At 53.8% G+C, this 21,098-nt stretch overlaps 1 protein-coding gene across 1 annotated transcript in view; it reads left to right on the plus strand.

Moving 5' to 3' along the window:
- The window catches only part of CNTN3 (contactin 3), a gene marked incomplete at both ends in the record, with an annotated part of 87,740 nt that extends 70,582 nt beyond the window's left edge, over window positions 1-17,158 (plus strand). Inside the window, 10 exons of the mRNA XM_079794624.1 lie at window positions 463-580; window positions 1,471-1,629; window positions 1,726-1,875; window positions 3,508-3,578; window positions 4,776-5,010; window positions 7,525-7,640; window positions 8,876-9,059; window positions 14,811-14,923; window positions 15,946-16,114; window positions 17,061-17,158. Of these exons, the coding sequence (XP_079650750.1) occupies window positions 463-580; window positions 1,471-1,629; window positions 1,726-1,875; window positions 3,508-3,578; window positions 4,776-5,010; window positions 7,525-7,640; window positions 8,876-9,059; window positions 14,811-14,923; window positions 15,946-16,114; window positions 17,061-17,158 (1,413 nt within the window). The remainder of the gene's footprint in view (window positions 1-462; window positions 581-1,470; window positions 1,630-1,725; window positions 1,876-3,507; window positions 3,579-4,775; window positions 5,011-7,524; window positions 7,641-8,875; window positions 9,060-14,810; window positions 14,924-15,945; window positions 16,115-17,060) is intronic.
- Window positions 17,159-21,098: the final 3,940 nt, after the last annotated feature.

The raw sequence follows: 21,098 nt of genomic DNA on the forward strand, positions 1-21,098 counted from the left end.
AGCTGGAGATAAAGAGAAGTGTCACCTGGTGGGAGGAAATAGACTCTGAGACCATGGTCTCTGCCCTCATTTATTTTTGAAACATAAATGCCCGGAGGAAAGCTGGTCTTCAGCCATGGAAGTCTGTCTGCAGCCCTGGTGGTGTTCCCTCTCTTTCCTGCGTGGTTTCCCCTCTATTTCCTGCGTGGCTTCCCCTCTATTTCCTGCGTGGCTTCCCCTCTATTTCCTGTGTGGTTTTCCCTCTATTTCCTGCGTGGCTTCCCCTCTATTTCCTGCGTGGTTTCCCCTCTATTTCCTGTGTGGTGTTCACCCTCTCGTTCCTATTTCCATACGTTCTGGGGTGTCGGCTTCATCTCCCCCACGTGTTCTTCTCTCTGACACAGGTCTCCTCCTGGGCCACAGCCTTCGCGAGGGTTTGGTTTGCAGAATAAAAGTATGCTCATTACGTGTTCATCCCCACAGAGCTCATCGGGCGATTTGATGATCAGGAACATCCAGCTGAAGCACGCAGGGAAGTACGTCTGTGTGGTGCAGAGTGCGGTGGACAGTGTCTCCTCGGCCGCTGACCTTGTAGTGAGAGGTAAACGCCGATGCCACCGTGTTTCTTATTGAACCTCTTCCCTGGGCCTGTCTCCCTGCAGCTAAACCAGGATGAGGGGGCAGAGGAGCGTGCGATTTTATCGTTGACTCGTTCCCTGCTCCCTGAGAATGTGACAGTAAGGATGGGTGCAAATTCAAAGACATAAAAATTTCAACTCCACCCTCTGTACAGCTTTTGCACAGCAGCTGCTCAGCTGATGTGCTGTGAGCATGTAGTGAAGTCAGTGATCAAGTTTAATATGAAAGGGAATAGTTGTGTGTGCGCGCACACACGTGTGCATCTGTACATGTGTGTACATGAGTGTGGGTTCATGTGTGGTGTGTGAAGACATGCATGTGCATTGTGTTTTGTGTGTGCATGTGTGTGCATGTGTATGGAAACTACAAAAGAATCAGTATCATCCTGAATGCCTAGACAACCTGAGCTGCTCTCCAAGGTGCTGATTTGCTGCTGGGCTGAAATGACCCTCATGTCTCCCAGAGAAAGCAGCCCACGTGACCTGCTGGGACGACTGAGATGTGCCCAGTGGTGGCAGGAGTGGGAACCCCGCCCAAAGCAAAGGACATTGAGTTTGAAAAAGTGCAGAAATCCTTCTGAACGGGAACTCAAAAGCAGGAATCATGTGCCGCTGTGAGGCATCCCGATTTTGGAATGACTGCCTTCCAGTCGGATTTAAGGCCTAACAACAGAAGGGTGGGGGTGGGGGGGCGGTTTTATTACAGGTAAATGGCTGCCTGTAATAAAGGCACTTCTGTAAGTGCCTTTGAAATCAGGATTCTGGCGGTGTTCCAGTGGTCATGTGACATGCTCTTCCCTTCGGAAAACGAGGGTGACACGTGTGGCCTAGCTACTCCTGCTTGCCTTCCCAGGTTCCCCCGGGCCACCAGCAAACGTGCAGGTGGAAGAGATCACAGACACAACAGCCCAGGTGTCCTGGACAGAAGGCACCGACAGCCACAGCCCCATCACCGCCTACTCCGTCCAGGCGAGGACGCCTTTCTCCGTGGGCTGGCAGGCCGCCAGGACAGGTGAGGGGTCCGGCCGATGCTGTGGGTACCTGTCCGTGGGTTGCCAGTCAGCACCGAACCACGCAGACTCTGACCTCTCTGACTTGCTCTTTGTAGTGCCCGAGGTCATTGATGGGAAAACACACACTGCCACTGTAGTCGAGTTAAACCCGTGGGTGGAGTACGAATTTCGGGTTGTAGCCAGCAACAAAATCGGAGGTGGAGAACCCAGTTTGCCCTCAGAAAAAGTAAGAACTGAAGAGGCAGGTTAGTGTTTTGTTTCCTGAGTAACGGGTTGGCAGGTTTCCCCGGGTGCGAGCTTGCATTTCCCTTGGCCTTGGTCTCCCGGCCAGCAGGGGACCGGCCTCCGTGACCCATGGGTGCAATGACCCCCCCGTCTTTAACGGCAGGACTGGCCGGACGGCATTTGTCAGAAAGACTCCCCTGAACGTGCCTCGGATGCATCCTGACATTTCCAGCGCCCAGTGCATTGTCGGCGTCCACTAATGCATGTTGAGTGGCTCTGGTCTTGTCACTTATGGTGATAATTACTCGCTGACATCGTCACCCTGTTAGCAGGGAAGTGCCGTTCTCATTTGTAAGGAGCCCTGAAGAACGGGGGGATGATGATGATTCGGAGTCGGCGGCCAGGAAACCGAATGAGTTCAAACAGTGCACGAGGAGGGACCTTGGGCCCCTTAGGATTCAGCCAGGAGAGAATCATTGCTAGAATGTCCCACCTCGGGGAACGGTTCGTGTGAACCATACGACTATTTGGCAATTCTGAAAGTATCCTCACGTCACAGCTAAAAATGAGAAAAGCATGCATCCTGTCCCGTGATCAAGGCATCGGAGGGGACGTAACGGCTCCCTGTCATATTCTGTAATACGAGGGCGATACTCCGCAAAACGGTGTTTTAAACACAACCCGTGTGTCCATGTCGGTTCTAAGCCAGGATCGGAGTGATGGCACCCGCTCCCATAACTTGAGTGACGCTGCCTCACACGGGGCGATGCAGATACCACTGATGCCAGACCTGCATGTTGTGGGCCACGGGGACCACGTCTGCCTGGTGCTCATTCATTTTCTCACCTGGCATGTTAAGGAGCGTCCCCTGGGGCTGAGCGCCTCCTGGTGCGGTGGGTGCTGCTGTGAACGAGACCCGCCGCGGGGACCCCGGATTCTCGCCGCGTCCTGGGGCTCTCTCAGCACAGGCTCTCAGTGGCGGCGAGAAAGCTGGTGCCCGTGTGCGGGTCAGTAGCTCATCAGGGGCCTCGAGGCTTCCGGGCAGGCATTTTTATGTGAAGCCGTCGTTCTGTCGTCCTTTTATCATTCCTGGTGAAGCACGTTCCTTGTTTGACAGACCTTCAGACGGAGTCCATTTTTTTTCTGACAGGTTGAAACCTTGATCATTTCATACAAATGTAAACGATGTCCCTATTCCCCCCAAAGAAATAGACAGCTTACCCTTGGACAAGGTGGGGGTGAGGGGCACTGACCCTCATACATGTGACAGTCAGACTCTCAGAAACTTAAGCGGTAGCTCGGTGTCCCCTGGGGTTGGTGCCAGGACCCCTGTGAATAAAGACAAGGCTCAGCCCCCTGTGCAGCACGTTGCGGGTCAGTGCGTGCGGCCGGCTCTGCCTCTGTGCACTGCGGACTCCAGGCCACGGAGCCAAACCAGTGCAGGAGTTCACTGAGAAAAACACGTGCATAACACGAGGGCCCGCTGTGTACATACCCGGAGAAATACATTGCATATATGCACACACGTGTGTGCAGAATGTGCCTGTGATCAAATTATGTCAGTTATGCAAAACGAGCAAGATCGCATCTTCTTTCAGGCACGCGTTGCCAAAGGCCGGTAGGGTTTCACCTCTGTCTCTCTAACCTCACAGCCCCCGAAGTGCCTCCTTCCGAGGTCAGTGGGGGAGGCGGAAGCCGGTCCGAACTGGTGATAACCTGGGAGGTGAGTGTCTGGGTTGCATCTGCCCCTCAGGGCCCTGCTGTTCTCACAGTCCCCGGGGCCTGGCGGGGGGATGTTAGGGGGGCTGTTGGGGTCCTGCTGGCAGCCGGCACTTTTTTTAAAAAAATATGTTTTTATTAATTTCAGAGAGAGGAAGAGAGAGGGGGAGAGAAATAGAAATATCCATGAGAGAAAACATCATCTATTGACTGCCTCCTGCATGCCCCCTACTGGGGATGGAGCCTGCAACCCGGGCATGTGCCCTGACAGGGAATCGAACCATGACCTCCTGGTTCCTAGGTCAACGCTCAACCACTGAGCCACGCCAGCCAGGAGGCTAATGCTTTTAAAGCTCAGGCTGGCTAATCACTGTTCCTAGCATTTTTCATATTTTTAACAATTGCATCGTTGTGACATTTTATAGACAGAACACTAAGGCGTAGAGTTATTAAATAATTTGCCCGAGGTCATCGGGGTGGGAAACCCAGGGGGAGAGTCAGGTCCTGGCTGCTGACCCCCAGCTGCCCGTTCAGCATCCCGAGCAGCTGTGCGCTCGCTGGTGAGGGACACCCGCCCCCCCCCCCCCCGGGACGCGCCCCTGATGCCGAAGGTGCTGGCTGCCTGGCTGTCCTCTCAGCTGCTGCTTGATGTCATCATTAGGAACAATTTTAATGAGCACATTGGAAGCAGAAGGCACTAGCATTGTCTCTATGATTTAAAGACGTTGAAAAACATTAAAAGTCGAGATCATGATGGGATGGGAGTAGGAATTTTTGATGTGACCCAAATGTAGCTTTGAGTTGGTACGTGTTTTTATTTCCTGTTTTTCTAATGCTATGGTTTTGCACTTAATTATCATATCCATGTGTGATTTCTGTTCATAAAGTCGATGTGAGGGATAAGGTGATATTTATTTGGCATAGGAGATGTGGTTATTCACCTTACTATCATCATCATCATCATCATCATCATCATCATCATTCAGAACTCAGACGGAGCTACAAGATGCTCAGACACGTGAACAGCTTTGGAAAATTTCATAGTGAAAGTGCCCACGTGGGTCCCACTGTGCTTCCCCTTGGCTTAGCACCCACTCCATACTGTGTGGATTCCTCCCTGGGGCGCCCCCTGCAGGCCGGTCTGGCAGCAGCACACACCCAGCCTTGGTCCCCTAGGTGACAGGAGCTCTCTCCTTCACAGCCGGTCCCCGAGGAGCTGCAGAACGGCGAGGGCTTTGGGTACGTCGTCGCCTTCCGCCCCCTGGGGGTCACCACCTGGATCCAGACCGTGGTCACGTCCCCCGACGCCCCACGATACGTGTTCAGGAACGAGAGCATCGTGCCCTTCGCGCCGTACGAAGTGAAAGTGGGCGTTTACAACAACAAGGGCGAAGGGCCGTTCAGCCCCGTGGCCACCGTGTTCTCGGCCGAGGAAGGTACACACACGGCGATTGTGCTTCGGGTCCCAGCCGAGGCCCCGGCCCGGTTTGGGGGTTCTCTGTGGCCTCAGATACATGTCTTCACGGAGCCATGGTCGGGGACCTGGTAAGGTGCCCACGTGATGTGGAGACTCGGCCGATGGTGAGCGGACGTCACGGCCGGTCACAGGTCTGTTTATGGGGACATCCTGAGCCCCGGCTGTGACAGCTTCCTCTCGTCCCGTGTGCAGGTTCCATTCCTGGTCAGGGCACGATGCCCAGGTTTCAGGTTCGGTCCCTGCTTGGGGCGCGTACGGGAGACAACCGATCGATGTTTCTCTCTCACATCCATGTTTCTCTCTTCCTCTCTCTCCCTCCCCTTCTCTCTCTAAAATCAGTAAGCACATCCTCAGGTGAGGATTAAAGAAAAAAGACAATTTACTATGTTCTCCTGGAAATGCCCTCGTCTCCAGGGGCACAGGTTCCCACGACCGAGAAAGTCGATCCACCGGAGGGGAGGTCAGGGCATGACCGTGGGCAGGTGTGACGGTGCCACTTCGAGCTGTGGCCCAATGCATCACATCCCACTGGGACTGGGACCCAACCCATTGCTCGTCCTTTCTTTATGCCCACCTGCTGCCCAGATATTGTACCTGTTTAGAAAATAACGCTGACGGAGGAGACACCTGTGACATTGCGGGTTCATAGGTCAGCAGCCGCTGAGCACTCTCTCCTGAGTTAACAGGAGTTGACTGCTACCCTCGGCCGGGCGTTACCTTGGTGCCGTGTTCCAGGAGGAAAGACCTGTGGGTGTGATTATGATTTCTCATTTCCCTTGAAGCTGACGAAAATGAGTAAATGGGCCCAAATCCGTGCAGATGCCCCAAGCCAGGGTTTTGACCCGGGGCCTCAGCTCTGCACGGTTCTGAGCTCAGGAGACAGATTCACAGGGTCTCCTCTGCGGCCAGTTCCCCAGGCGGCCGAGCTGCCGTGCCTGAAAGCAATAAGTCACTCAGGTTTTCTTTCTGCCCCGCCTCTGTGATCCTCTCCTTTCCCAAGGAGTAGGAAGCAAACATGTATCACCAACATCTTCGCAAAAGAAACAGCTTTTCTATAGTCACAGCCAGACCCCGTTTGCAAGGCCTGCTGGGGTTTTCAGGACACGCGCTGGTCTGGGGTGCCAGAGAGGGATGGCAGTCGACCGGGGAGCTCCCAGCCTGCCCACCCTCCGCACCCTGGACCTTGGACCCCGGGGTGGCCGCCAGGAGGGGGCAGACACGCCTTACCCCTCCCGCCTCCCGCACTCTCCTCCTGTTCTCATTCTCCTCCACTGAGGACTTGGGTGAAGGCCTTTCAGTTGCAAATGTCAGGAACAGCTGGTACCTGTCTATGAAAAAGGCGACGGACTTACTGGAAACATACTGGGATCTCTCACTGAGTCCAAGGAGGGGCTAAACAGAAAGCCTCTGGGGGGTCTTCATCAGAGATGCCCTGGGGCCCGGACGGGCTGCCTCAGGCACCCAGACTGACCGCAGGCCCCGAGTTGCCCCGAGTTCTCCTCGTCTTCCCAAACCAACATTGGCATTCCTGGGAGAAGCATCTCTGAGGAATCTGTCTCTATTGGTCGGCCGTGGTGGGGAGCTGTGATGTTTAACAAAGAAGTGGATTCTCGGGGAGGAGTCTCCTCTCAGAGCCGTGACTAAGATGGGGAGGAGGGCCTGGGAAACCAGGATCCCTCCCTGGGACTGTCTGTTACAGGGGGTACCTGGGACTGTGCATGTGTGTCTACACCTTCCAGAGGGCCCACCCTCCATGTGAGTGTGCGAGTGTGTGTGTGCGAGGGCCTGGGCCGGAGAAGGTGCTCGCTAAATGCTTCTGGGATGAATGAACTCTGGAGCCCTTGACCTTGGAAAGTCACAAAAGGATGATCAGCCTGACGGGCGTGGCTCAGTGGTTGAGCATCGACCTATGAACCAGGAGGTCCCAGTTCAATTCCCAGTCGGGGCACATGCCAGGAGTGTAGGCTTGATCCCCAATAGGGGGAATGCAGGGGGCAGCCGATCCATGATTCTCTCTCATCATGGATGTTTCTCTCTCTCCCTCTCCTTCCTCTCTGGAGTCCATAAAAAATTATTTTTAAAATGAAGAAGAAGAATCAGTAGCATTTGTGGGCACATGGGGCTCCCAGCAAGAGCTGCAGGTGACAGTAAGGCATGGTGGTGGGTAGAGAAGACAGAGGGGAGGAGGGAGACAAGCTGGGCCTGGAGAGGGGGGGGGGGCAGGAGCTGGTTGCCTAGGCTACCGTGGCCCCTGAGCCAGGAGATGCCGTGGCTCTGATGTCCTCTGTCCCTGAGGAACGGAAGTGGGCCAGTGTATCTGTTTTCACCATACGGTTCATGATGTTACATGTTTTTTTTACTGAGTAGTCTATGAATTTTCAAATGTATTAACCAGCTCTCTGAAAATAAGGACTTCAGTAGATTTTTACAGTTTCCTGCCAACACTGTGTTTTGGTTTGGTGTTCCCAAGCAGAACCTACAGCGGCTCCAGCTCACGTCTGGGCCCACAGCCTGTCTTCCTCGGAAATCGAGGTGTCCTGGAGCGCCATCCCCTGGAAGCTGAGCAGCGGCCATCTCCTCGGCTACGAGGTAATTGCTCTTGGTAGCTGCGGCCTGGAGGCGGCCACATCCCTCGCTCCGTCCCTGTAGGTCTTTTTAACAACTAGAGGCCCAGTGCACGAAATTTGTGCACGGGGAGTGGGGGTGTCCCTCAGCCCAGCCTGCACCCTCTCCAATCTGAGACCCCTCGAGGGATGTCAGACTGCCTGTTTAGGCCCGATCCCAGTAGGATTGGGCCTAAACAGGCAGTCTGACATCCCTCTCACAATCCAGGACTGCTGGCTCCCAACTCCTCTCCTGACTGCCTTCCCGATTGCCCCTAACCGCTTCTGCCTTCCAGCCTGATCACACCCTAACCACTCCCCTGACAGCCTGATGAATGCCTAACTACTCCCCTGCCAGCCTGTTTTCCCCTAACTGCCCTCCCCTGCAGGCCTGGTCACCCCTAACTGCCCTCCCCTGCAGGCCTGGTCACCCCTAACAGCCCTCCCCTGCAGGCCTGGTCCCCCCCAACTGCCTTTCCCTGCAGGCCTGGTTTCCCCCAACTTCCCTCCTCTGCCAGCGTAGTCACCTCTAACTGCCCTCCCCTGCAGGCTTGATTGCCCCCAACTGCCCTCCCTTGTAGGCCTGGTCCCTCCCAACTGCCCTTCCCTGCTGGCCATCTTGTGGCGGCCATCTTGTGTCCACATGGGAGCAGCCATCTTTGACCACCTGGGGGCAGCCATCTTGTGTGTTGGAGTGATGGTCAATTTGCATATTACTCTTTTATTAGATAGGATGAAGTCCTAGGTAGCATCTGGCTTTCACTGACATTTTACCAGCACATGGTCCCATGTGAATATCCAGGGATATTGAAATGAGCTCAACAAGTTGAATAAAAATAACATTAGTTGGGGTAGAAAAGGGAAAAATAGCCATAGAAAAGGAACTGGACCCCGCGGGCACAGTTTTTAGAAGGATTGATCAAGACACGAGGGTGAGATCGGCCTGTCTGGTTTGCATTCAGGGGACGTCCATGCCGTCAGGCTGGTCCTCAGCTCCCGTTCTTCCTTTCTTGGTGGCCTGGGCACCTGTAGACAAATACCTCCTTTCCTTCCTTCAGGTACTGTCTCCTCCTTGAGCCTCCATGGCTCAGAGCCCCACTGTGTGCAGCACACAGTAGGCACTTTGTGAATACTTGTCTAAACGAGGAATTCCATCAGAGCGCCCACTTTAGTGAAAGCCGCTGGGCGTGAAGGTGGCACCTGTCGTGTTTCGGCCCCCAGGTGCGGTACTGGACCAGTGGAGAGGAGGGCTCGCCGCGCAGAGTGAAGGTGGTGGCGGGGGAGACGGCGGCCCGGCTCCACGGCCTGAGGAGCCACCTGGTGTACCACGCAGCCGTCCGGGCTTACAACAGCGCGGGTGCCGGGCCCTTCAGCGCCACCGTGAATGCCACCACCAAGAAGACGCGTAGGTATCTTGCGTGTTGGGTGGGGGGCGGCGGGAGTTCGCACCCGGAATGGCAGCTTCTGTGTGTGTGGGTAGGTGGCCGGGCCACAGCAGCCAGCCCAGCTCAGCCCCTGCAAACACAGAGCCTCGCGCATTTTCGTGATCCCCCAAACCGGCAGGGTGCCACCCCGGGGAGCGGGCACGGCCCCGTTTGGAAAGCTGTGTGAGGTGTTTAGTCAAGTACGTCCACTTTTCTCTGCAACTCTGACCAACGTCCTGGGCTTGGGGTTTCTGACCAGTGTGAGAAAGTTAACATTCATGTCGAGGAATCGGGGGCGATTTCTCTTCCTCTCTCTCCTACGGTGTTTGAAAGATGGCGACGTAGAGTAAAAGGTTACCTTCAGAGGTGGGTCCAGGTGAGATGCTTAAACCTCACCAGGGAAAGCATTGCCCTGAGCCGAGTCTGTTAGCGTGCTCGCGGGGACGCACAGGTACCCAGCGTGAGTCCCGTCACTGTCGGAACGAGGGTGCAGACCCGGCCGGGTGGCTCAGTGGGTGAGTGTCAACCTGTGAACCAGGTTCATTTCCCTGTCGGGGCACATGCCCAGATTGTGGGCTCCATCCCCAGTGTGGGACTTTGAAGGAGGCGGCTGATCAATGATTCTCTCATTGTTGATGTTTCTCTCTCTCTCCCTCTCCCTTCCTCTCCGAAATCAATAAAAATATTTTTTTAAAAGAATGAGGCAGCAGAAAGAGCCACGGTGCCGTGTTTTGGGTTCACATATGTTTTGACCAGACGGAGTGCACAGGGTATTGGATCTGTATTGGCTGGTCCTTTCTAGCCACACAGCCATTTGAATGGCTGTAGTCCTTCTCCCCTCACGGCCGTCCTTCTCCCCTCACAGCCGTCCTTGTCACCTCACACTGTCCTTGTCACCTCACACTGTCCTTGTCATCTCTCAGCCGTGCTTCTCATCTCACAGCCGTCCTTGTCACCTCACAGCCGTCCTTGTCACCTCACAGCTCTCTGTTAACCATTAGGAATAGTCTACGTCCCAAGTGCTTCAGACACACCCTCCAGTTCGAACCCATTTTCTCTGACAGATGGGGAAGGGGGTGAGGAAGGACTCGCTTTTCCACACGGCGCACTCCTTACACTTGCAGAAACTGTTTTTCTTAGTTTATTTCCATCATGTATTAACTCAGTAAGCGTTTGCTTCCCCGGCTCTCGGGGAAAGAGGCCGTGTGGCTTGACGGCCAGTTTCCTCGGTGGGTTTCTGTGTTCACACGGAATTCCCGGGTCTGTATGAGAACTAAGGACACCAAGCATATAGGATTGAATGTCATTGGCCGATGTGGCGGATAACTTAAAATGTAGACAAAGCATCATTGTACCACTTCGGATTTTAATGAATTTCCGTCGGTTGGGCCAAGGATATTCAGATGTCTGTCTTTGCATCTTCTGTAGAAAACTGAGTTTGGGTAACAACTTGCCGGGACAATGAGATTGCGAAAGTTTAGCAACACGCTCTTTTCATCCCCGGGGCAGCATACATGTATAGGCAGCCAACTAACATGTAATTAAATTTTATCTTTCACTAATAATTAGGGAAAGCGTGACCCGATCTCTTATTCCCAGCACCAGGCTGGGGTTAGACCACAGAGCATGTGGGTTTGCAAGTAAACTGAAAATACCATCATTATGTGTGTTTGGTATTCCCAACACCTATTCTGAATTAGTAAGATTTTAATAGACATCATTACATATTCAAAGCACGGTGTCCATCAAAAGTTCTGATTGCAAATATATATGCCAGCAGGTTTACCCGGCTCTTCCCCTGATGTGGGGATTGATGTGAGTACTTGGTAGGAGACGGTGGTTGTAAAACCCACAAGACACCATCCCGGGACCAGCGAGGGACTCGGTGCACTGACCCGGCCGGAGGAGGGGCTGGTTATAAATCAACAGGCATATGGTGGCCCATGCACAAGGAGAGAAGCAAAATTTTAAAAAGAAGCAGAAACCACTGTACTGTTTTCAATAATAAAGTTAAGTTTATAAAAATAAAACAGGGTGACTGAAAAAATAAAGATAAGCAAAACCCTTCATGATTGAGCGATGGTACATGAGCACCCAGTCTAATGTGGAAACTGCAGGGAACAATAAGGATAGTGATTATGATTTTTTTATTTTTTAAATAGATTTTTATTGATTTCAGAGAGGAAGGGAGAGGGAAAGAGAGGTAGAAACATCAATGATGAGAGAGAATCATTGACCAGCTGCCTCCTGCACGCCCCCTACTGAGGATCGAGCCCGCAACCCGGGCATGTGCCCTGACCTGGAATCGAACCGTGACCTCCCTCCCAGTTCGTAAGCCGACGCTCAACCACTGAGCCGCATCGGCCGGGCACGATTATGATTTTAACGGCTGACGCTTCCACTGTTCTGTGAACGTCTCAAGCATCGAATTCCCTAATTCTCCACTTAGAGAGAGGGCACCGAGGCGCATGCAGTCCCTGGCTGTCCCCAGGTCACAGGGGAAGGCGTGGGACAGCCACCCATACCCAGTCCTGCCCTCTGGGTGCCCTTTCCTTTGACACGGATGTTCGTGTCTCATTCAGCACCAGGTTACTGGGACTCTACCCTGTGCCCAGGACCCGGGAGGGCGATCTGAGACAGGCAGCTCTGCTGTGCACACGAGGTGTGCAATGACGGAAATTCCAGCCATGGAACAAGATCTCCGGAAATTCCACATTTCATCAGGCGTCTGCATGTTGGGCGTGGCTGTTACCATGGACAAGTGTCCTACATTGAGTGGGAAATATAGGGATTTTAATTATCTCTAGCCCGGCTGGCATGGCTCCATGGTTGAGGGCCAACCTATGAACCAGGAGGTCACTGTTTGATTCCCAGTCAGGGCACATGCCCGTGTTGTGGGCTCACTCCCCAGTGTGGGGTGTGCAGGAGGCAGCTGATCAATGATTCTCATCATCGATGTTTCTATCTCCCTTCCTTCCTCCCTGAAATCAATAAAAAAAATAAATATATTTTTACTAGTCAAAAATCTCTAATCATCCGAACATTGTATAAAAAGAACATTGCTAATTTTTAGATTTCGTGTCAGTCATTTTTCAAACATACCACGATACCCATGAAACAGAATCTCTTAAAGCTGTTGGCGATATTACGGTTCCTTCACTGTCATCCTAACCTTCGAGGTGGCTTTGGCTGCAAAATCCTAATGGCGCGTTTTGGCAAGGCTTTTGTGATTGTCACCAGAAAGACAGCAAGCGCCGTGCTTCAGGCGTCAAGAACTAAAACAAGGGCTTTGAGGACTCGCTGGCTGGCTGTTCACTCAGCCCTGCGCCCAGCGTGGGCCTGAGAGCCACTCATTCCATCTCGATGGGCGGCTGAAACCCACAGAAGCAGGTCAACCGGAAGTCCTATAAGGAATCAAACAGACTTCCTTTCGGCTGAAAATTGTGATTTGTGTCACACAAGAGATCGTGGCTGCTCTCTTTTTATTCGTGGAAAATAATACAGGGATTCTCAAGGAATGCAGCTTCCTCTGAACACTTAATTTGTTAGCTCCAACTGTGTGTGCTTTCCGAGAGCGTTTCTCTTAAACACGAAGTCGCCTCTTGAATAAGATGAGTTTCTGTCACTTGCAACCTAAAGCCAGCTCTTCAGAGCACCTTCCACCCAAAGGAGCCGAGGAGGAAACCTGCGGGGAAAGAAACACACTGAGGATTCCGTGTCCAGAGATCGCAAGGACGAAGGTGCAGGGCGAATATTCTGCCTTCTGCACCCGCACCGTCAGCAGGGGCCCTGACGCTCGGCGTGGACGGGGTCAGCCGCATCCCCAGACCATCTGGGGGATCGCAAACTGCGCATTCCCAAAACTGCGCTCTTGATGCCCCGCCCACCCCGGTAACACGGGTCCCTTCTGCAGTCTTCCCGTCTCAGTACGTCCAATCCCAGGGCGTCAGTTGCTCAGGCCCCACATCTCAGCGTTACCCGCGATTTTTCTCTTTTCCTCGTACCCGCAACTGATGGAGAACCCGCGGCTCCCCGCTCTCGCTGCCGGCCAGCGCATCCCTCGCTCGGGCCAGGGCACGCCCCCTCTGCGCAGCCTGTCCCCGCCCTGGCACCCCCTGCACACAGACCAGGTCCCCCAAATGTTGGCTCGCTTCCTACCGCCCTCGCCTCCTCCACTCCCACAGGCTCTGCCCCGGCTCTGCCCTCCGCCCGGGGAGCCCTGTCTGCAGGTGCCCACGTGGCAAACTTCCCGTGGCCTCTCGACCTTTGCTCCGATGTCACCGCAGTGCCACGTGAGCCCCGGGGGGAGGGGGGGCAGTGCAGCCCTCGTGCTGGCACTCCTGTCGGCCTCCTGGCTCTGACCCCAGCGAGCACTTGGCGCTGTGGTTCTGCTCCCGCCTGCGTCACCGCTGTCTCCACGCCGCGTGGGCTGGAGCGTGGGCCCCTCGGGCAGAGACCGCCTGTTTCCATCGCCGGTGTCCCCAGCGCTCTGTCCCAGGGCCCTCGGGACAGGTGGTGGCCTAAGTGTGTGGACAGACGAGACGCTCCCCATCATCAGGGTCTGTTCCGAGGTGGCCTTGTTCGCCCCCGGGTCCCTCCTCGGGGCAGCAGTGATTCCATCGGCGCCTCCAGGTTATTTCTACCAACCAGACACGCTGGGACAGTGGGCATCGCCCCCCACGGCCCGCACCCCACACCCCCACACCACACACCCCCACACCACACCCCCACACCCCCACACCACACCCCCACACCGCACACCCCACACCCCAACACCCCACTCCCCACACCTCCACACCCCACACCGCACACCCCACACCCCAACACCCCACTCCCCACACCCCCACACCCCAATCCCCACACCCCACACCCCCACACCCCACACCCCACATCCCACACCCCACTCCCCACACCCCCACACCGCATACCCCACATCCCACACCCCAACACCCCACTCCCCACACCTCCACACCCCCACACCGCACACCCCACATCCCACACCCCCACACCCCAACACCCCACTCCCCACACCCCCACACCCCCACACTGCACACCCCACATCCCACACCCCCACACCCCAACACCCCACTCCCCACACCCCACTACCCCCACACCTCCACACCGCACACCCCCACACCCCGACACCTCACACCCCCACACAACACACCCCACTCCCCATACCCCCACACCCCACTCCCCACACCCCACACCGCACACCCCCACACCCTGACACCCCACACCCCCACACCCCCACACAGAACACCCCACTCCCCACACCCCCACACCCCACACCGCACACCCCCACACCCCGACACCGCACCCCCACACACAGAACACCCCACTCCCCACACCCCCACACCCCGACACCCACACCCCCACACCCCCACACCCCCACACCCCCACACCCCAACCAGGGCACTCAGAGCCTGCACGGCGTTCTTCCAGCTCTTCCCAGATCCTGTCTCTGGGGCCGGATGATGGAGGGTGGGACCGGCCCCCCTGGAACCAGGGGTCCTGGGTTTGTGCCTGCCCTGATGACGACACGTGTGTCCACCTGAGAAACGAGTGTTGACCGGCTCTGTCCGCTTTGCACTTGAGGTTTTCTGGCTCCGCCCACGCGCTGGGCATCCCCCGCGGTGACCCTGGTCCACTGCCTCCCGGGCCCCTTCTCTGCCCCAGGGACAGTGCCCTCCGAGCTCGGGTCCCTGCGAACCCCTCACTCTCCCTTCCAGCTCCCAGCCAGCCGCCGGGAAACGTGGTCTGGAACGCCACGGACGCCAGGGTGTTCCTGAGCTGGGAGCAGGTCCGAGCCATGGAGAATGAGTCGGAAGTGACGGGGTACAAGGTGAGTGGCGGGGTTTGTGGTGGTCTCCGGCTCCCGCCAGGGCTTTCCGGGGAGCTGGGCTCGGTTTCCTCAGTGAGGGAGGTCGGGCTTCTGGCTACAACCTAATGGCGTTGTGCACACGTCAAGCCTTGTATGAAGAAGGCTTGTTCCCAAAATGTCTGAGTCCTTAAATACAATGAAAGTGCAATAATTCTGCTCATGTGGGGGTTTTGGATAAAATGTTTGTAAATGGTTTGTGTTAGTTTGCTGCTTCTGATGCTACCCATGGATGACTTTAAAAACAATGAAAACTGCCTGGCTGGTGTGGCTCAGTGGTTGGGCATTGATTGATATGAACCAGGAGGTCACAGCTCAATTCCTGGTCAGGGCCCATGCGGGGTTTCTGGCTCAATCCCCAGTAGGGGGCGTGTAGGAGGCAGCTGATCAATGTTCCTCTCTCTCATTGATGTTTCTATCCCTCTCCCTTCCTCTCTCTAAAAAAAAAAATAATCAATAAGTCATATTTGAGCCTTAGGTTTGGCTCAGTGGATAGAGCTTCGGGCCATGGTTCAGTGGATAGAGCTTCGGGCCATGGTTCTGATCAAGGGCACGGACCTTGTTGCAGGTTAGAGTCCCAGGCCTTGGTCAGTGCCCTGCCCTGGTCAGGGCATGTGCAGGGGGCAACCAATCAATGTGTCTCCCTCCCTTCCACTCTCTCTAAAAATCAGTGGAAAAATATCCCCGGGGGTGGATCACCAACAACAAACATATGTAAGAAAACACAATGAGACGCATTGGCTCCGGTCCTCCGTGCGTGTCCGCGATCAGGGCAGGGGGCCTTGTCCCCACCCGGACACCTTCCTGCTCAGCTCCCCAGGTGACCCCAACCCTCCCACACGCTGTGGTTGATGGTCCTGCCACATGCGAACCCCAGGCAATGACCGTGGCTAGGGAGAGCTGAGGATGGGACTTAAGCTGGGTGGCAGGGGGGCGGGGGGGAGTTCCATCTCCGGCAACATGATGAGTGTGTTGACGCGTTCCAGGTGTTCTACAGGACGAGCGGCCAGGGCGGCCTGCAGGTGCTGAGCACAAACCGAACATCCGCCGAGCTGCGGCTGCCCGTCCAGGAGGGTTACGTCGTCCACGTCCGGGCCACGACGGCCGGAGGGGACGGGGCCAGCAGTGCGCCCGTCAGGATCCCGAGGAGAACCAGTAAGGGGCCAGGCCACACCCTCCCCCCCACCACACCCGCGGGGACCCCGAGTCCTCAGGGCCCATCTGCCCACTCCTTCCCCACACACTGTTCATCGGGTGCTGAGGAAGGTGGGGGGTGAGGGGTGAGGCAGGGGGAACTAACTCCTCTGAGTCATGTATAATAAGGGGAAGGATAAGACAGGAAGACAGAAAAGACGTGGAGAAATATGTAGCAAAACTATCCATTTGGATTCCCCGCCCCGCCCCCCCCCCCCCCCCCAATGCTTGCCCAGTGAAGCCGGCTGTAATGAAACCCTCCATGGATCCCAGTTGTGTGTGTCATAGAGCAGAACTGTTTTCAAAACTAAGTTGTTTTCTCAGATTCAGTGAACGTTAAGTTATGTGTATGAACAAAGCCTAGGATTGTTTAAGAAAACGTAAATACAGCCCGGCCGGTGTTGCTCAGTGGTTGAGCGTGGACCCAAGAACCAGGAGGTCACAGGTTCAATTCCCTGTCAGGGTGTATGCCCTGGTTGCAGGCTTGCTCCCCAGTAGGGGGCGTGCAAGGAGCAGCTGATGAATGATTCTCTCATCATGCATGTTTCTATCTCTCCCTCTCCCTTCCTCTCTCTCTGATATCCATTTTAAAAATACTGGGAAGGAGGGAGGGAGGGAGGGAGGGAGGGAGGGAGGGAGGGAGGGAGGGAGGGAGGGAGGGAAGGAAGGAAGGAAGGAAGGAAGGAAGGAAGGAAGGAAGGAAGGAAGGAAGGAAGGAAGGAAGGAAGGAAGGAAGGAAGACCAGTGTGTTCGTAGATCCCGTTGGCAGCTAATATGTGCCCCACTGTGAACAGAAGGCGGCTGATCATGACGTGTGGTCCTTCCTGCGCTGAGAGGAAGAGCAGGGTCTTGCCGCCATGGCTGTGATGCACGAGCCGTATCAACCAGCTGTCTCTCACCTTGACAGGTTCGGATGCCAGGGGCTCCCCGTCGGCCATCGCCAGCGTCCACCCCGTGCCACGCTATCTGCCGGCGGTCCTGCTCGTGGCTCATGCCCTGTGGTGATAGCAACTCCTTTTTACCATTTACTGCAAGTTAATTGATGACAAAAAACGTGCTTTCACGAAATGCAGTGATTATGCATGGTTGTTTTTTTTTTCCCCCAACTCTTTTTAACTTTCTACGTAGGTAAAATACAACTATAATTCAAAAACAAACAGTACATCCTTTTAGGGGAACCTGAAATGCCTTAATACTTGATAAACCAAAGGACTTTATATATTATGTACTTCAGACTTTTGATATATAGGGTGTCCCCCAAAAATGTATACACACACGTTGAATAACTATAAAGGCGGTGTTTAATTAAAATACATTTCGTTTTCAAAATTGAGCTATGGGCTGTTGAGGGGTGTACACATTTTAGGGGGACACCCTAGAGGTGTTTGTAAGCTATGGTTTTACACACTGCCTGTGGGTGAAGACTCCCATCCTCCCACGCGGACACGTGTACGCTTGTTGTGTCTTTTATTCATGTAGGGAAGCTCATTGAATCCAAAAGTTAGGTTCCCCATCAGAGCAGCACTGTCTGGGAGATGTGATCAGTGTTATTTTGAAAAGGGCCAGAAACGCATTTAGAAACCGCCCTGTTATGAAGAGGGCGCGTGGGATTCGAAGGAGGGTTAGAAAATGCTGACCTGGGGGCGTCAGGGGGGCTGTTTGGCCCCAGTGTCCTAGGGAGAGGGTGGGATTCTTCCCACGCCACTTCACCCACAACTCATCTATAAACCGTGGGGACGGTCACCCCCCACCCCCTTACCTGCCTTGGCCCCGGGAAGGACTTGGAACAGATAAGGAAGGAGGCGTGAACGGGCCTGCCTGGCCTGTGCAAACCTTGGTGCGAATGTGTTTACAGCAGATGCCAGGACTGCGGCGTTTTTACGGCCTGCGGCACATTCCAGAGAGGGCTTTGTTTCATTCAACGGCACTGTGAAATTGGAAGGGTCACACTCTATCCTTCTCAAAAATTAAAAAAATAATAAGAAGCATGACTTGTGTCCTTCACACCTAGGAACAAGCTCGCAGCTTTTATTAAAACACCGTGGGCAAAAAGAAGGAAGGACCTGAATCTCAACCCACACATTAAACAAAATTCACACGGTTTTTATTTCCAGTTTCTGGTTTCATTAAGAGGCCCTCTCTTTTTTGGGGGTGACAGAGACTTTTTTTGTGTGGTTTTTTTTTTTTTTTTTTTAATGAAATCCAGCGGTCTATCTGAGAGAGTCGGGCAGGCTTTTTTAGTTCCTGCGATAAATTTGTGATAGAACCGGGCGAGGCCGCTGGCTCTGATGTGTGCGGTTTTCAAAGGCTTTTCAAGGACGAGCCTTCAGAGCAATATGCAGAGAATAACGTGAAATCCGCAGATGGAGTGTTAGGCGAGGCAAAAACAATTTTTTACCTCTCTCTTTTTTTTTTCTAACAATTTCACAATTTGCAGAAACTTGTTCTTCTCTGCAGAATTCTCAGAATTGGAAGCCAACAGTGTCATGTATCAGAAAGCATAAAGCTGTGCTTTTACGGTTAGAAATGACAATTTAAGATAACGTCGTCCTACGCAAAGGAGAAGACTGTTTATAACGTTCTCTGCAAGGTCTGTACATACTGTAAATACCGAGGAAAATCTAACCATTGCTCCTCCCGTCAGAAAGAGAGGCCGCGCTCTCTCCAGTTCCTGTGTGTGAAGCTACACGGACCGGGGTGGCACCTCTTTGTGACTTAGTGATTCCTATGCTTCCATTTTCAACACCACCGCTCTGTGTCTATGGCGTTTCTAGCAAGAGATCTCCATGAGATGTGTACATTGTTTCATATTGAAAAGGATAAAGAAGTATCTTTACATGTCTGTGTGTGTATCCTATGGTTATCTGTATGTATTATTTTCTATCATTCTAATAAAATCTATTAACAATCCAATGCCTGTCCGTGATTTAGTTATGGGATGGTCCAAAGGAACATTGAAAGGGCCCCGGATGGATTCTATCTTCCCGCCCACTTTCCGCTTCTCGCTTGTTAACAGGGTATTTTAAGAAGTATTTGTACACCCTGCGGACTGAGGGCACCCAGCGTGTGAGACAGTGACCTCTCTATTCGAGGCATAGCAGCTGCGGGGAGGGAGGGCGGAGAGGGGAAGCAGAAAAATTCACTTTGTAGAATTACGGTATTGAGTCTGTTCTGACTTTATTTGGTTGATGGCAGCTACTTGTACGTTTTTGACAAGTTTTTTTGTTTGTTTGTTTTTTTGTTTTTTTTTAAGATTGGCATCCATTTGCCGGGCCCTGCGTAGACTTTCTCTTTGGTATGGGGGTTAGAGCCCAGCTTTTAAGCAACCCTTGTGATAGAAAAGGTTCTAAATATTTGAAAAAAATAGACTAGAAAAAAAGATTAGTTTCTGACTAGTACTGGTACGTAGAAGATGATATGCCAGCGCTCGGTAGAACTAAACTCTCCTACCAGACTTTGCTTTGCTATTTATACACTTTTATAAGAAAACTAGAGGCCCAGTGCACGAATTCGTGCATGGGTGGGGTCCCTAGGCCTGGCCGGTGATTGGGGCCTATCAGGGCTGACTGGCCCAGGAGGTTGGCCAGCTGGCTGGGGAGGGACTGTGGGAGGGCTTTAGGGCTTGTCCAGTCCTCTCACCCAGTTCCCATTGGCCAGACCCCAGCAGTGTCTGCCCCCTGGTGGTCACTAAGGAGCATCATAGGGACTGGTCAACTGATTGGTCGGACACTTAGCATATTACGCTTTTATTATATAGGATAAATGGCTCTTACAGAAAGACTGCACAACGCCAATGTAAGCCTTCATTAACTGGCCTCGGCCTCATTCACTAGCTCCTTCCCTCCCAGCCCCGTGAGTAGCCCTCATCCTGACTTCACAGCAACTGGTTTTTATCACCCAAATATGCATCCTCAGACGCCTCAGTCTCGCCCCTCTATTTAAATCTGATCGATCTCCTAAGTTTCTCTTCACCTACAGTTCTCCCTCCATCCTTTATTTTTAACTCGCCATTTATCAGCACAATACAGCTCATCACTCTCGGTGTGCCGGCTTTGCCTGTAAATAAATTCGGCAGCTGCCCGTGGGTAGCTCCTGTCTGTTCAGAGACTCATGAATCACCCTTAAAACCCCAACAAGTGACTCTGACTTCCAGCCCCCCAACGTGGATATGCCTCCATCTGTATGTATGTTCATGCCCCGTGGGGCACAGAAATCGTTTGGAAATAAAATTATAGTTTATTTAAGAAATAAAGTCGATCGACTAGGTACAGGGGGCTGCGAGGTGTCTCCCAGGGACAGGGGCAGGAGCCCCGAGGTTAGTAAGGGACCAAGGGGTGCTTGTTACCACCACCCAGAGTATCGCCGGGGTAACGTGGCTAGGGTGACGCATTGCCAATTATAGGGCATCCCAGGAAAATCCGGGTTCTGCTTTCGTGGGTCTGGGGCAGGGCCAGGACGTGCCCTCTGAACGCCTCCCGGGTGGGGTCCACCCTGCTTGCCATGGAGCGCCTCTGGAAAGCGAGGGGCCCCCTCCAACTGGCCAGCGGGGCGGTGCACGTAGCTTGCTGTGGAGGCCTCCACGGTATTCACGGGTCAGCGTAGGGCAGGCGTCCTCAAACTACGGCCCGCGGGCCACATGCGGGTGTTTTTGCCGTTTTGTTTTTTTACTTCAAAATAAGATACGTGCAGTGTGCATAGGAATTTGTTCATAGTTTTTTAAAAAACTATAGTCCGGCGCTCCAGCGGTCTGAGGGACAGTGAACTGGCCCCCTGTTTAAAAAGTTTGAGGACCCCTGGGCCGTAGGGGCATGGAGTGTGCGTGCCGGGTAGCAGCACCCGAGACTGCAGGGCGCCTGTGGGAGCACAGGTCCTCTGAGGCCAGGTATTAGATGGAGACATGAGAAGCGTCAGGCTCAGACAGGAGAGACTATTGTAGACGGAGCAG

This window comes from Cnephaeus nilssonii, assembly GCF_951640355.1.
Source record: "Cnephaeus nilssonii genome assembly, chromosome: 17".
NCBI lineage: Eukaryota > Metazoa > Chordata > Mammalia > Chiroptera > Vespertilionidae > Cnephaeus > Cnephaeus nilssonii.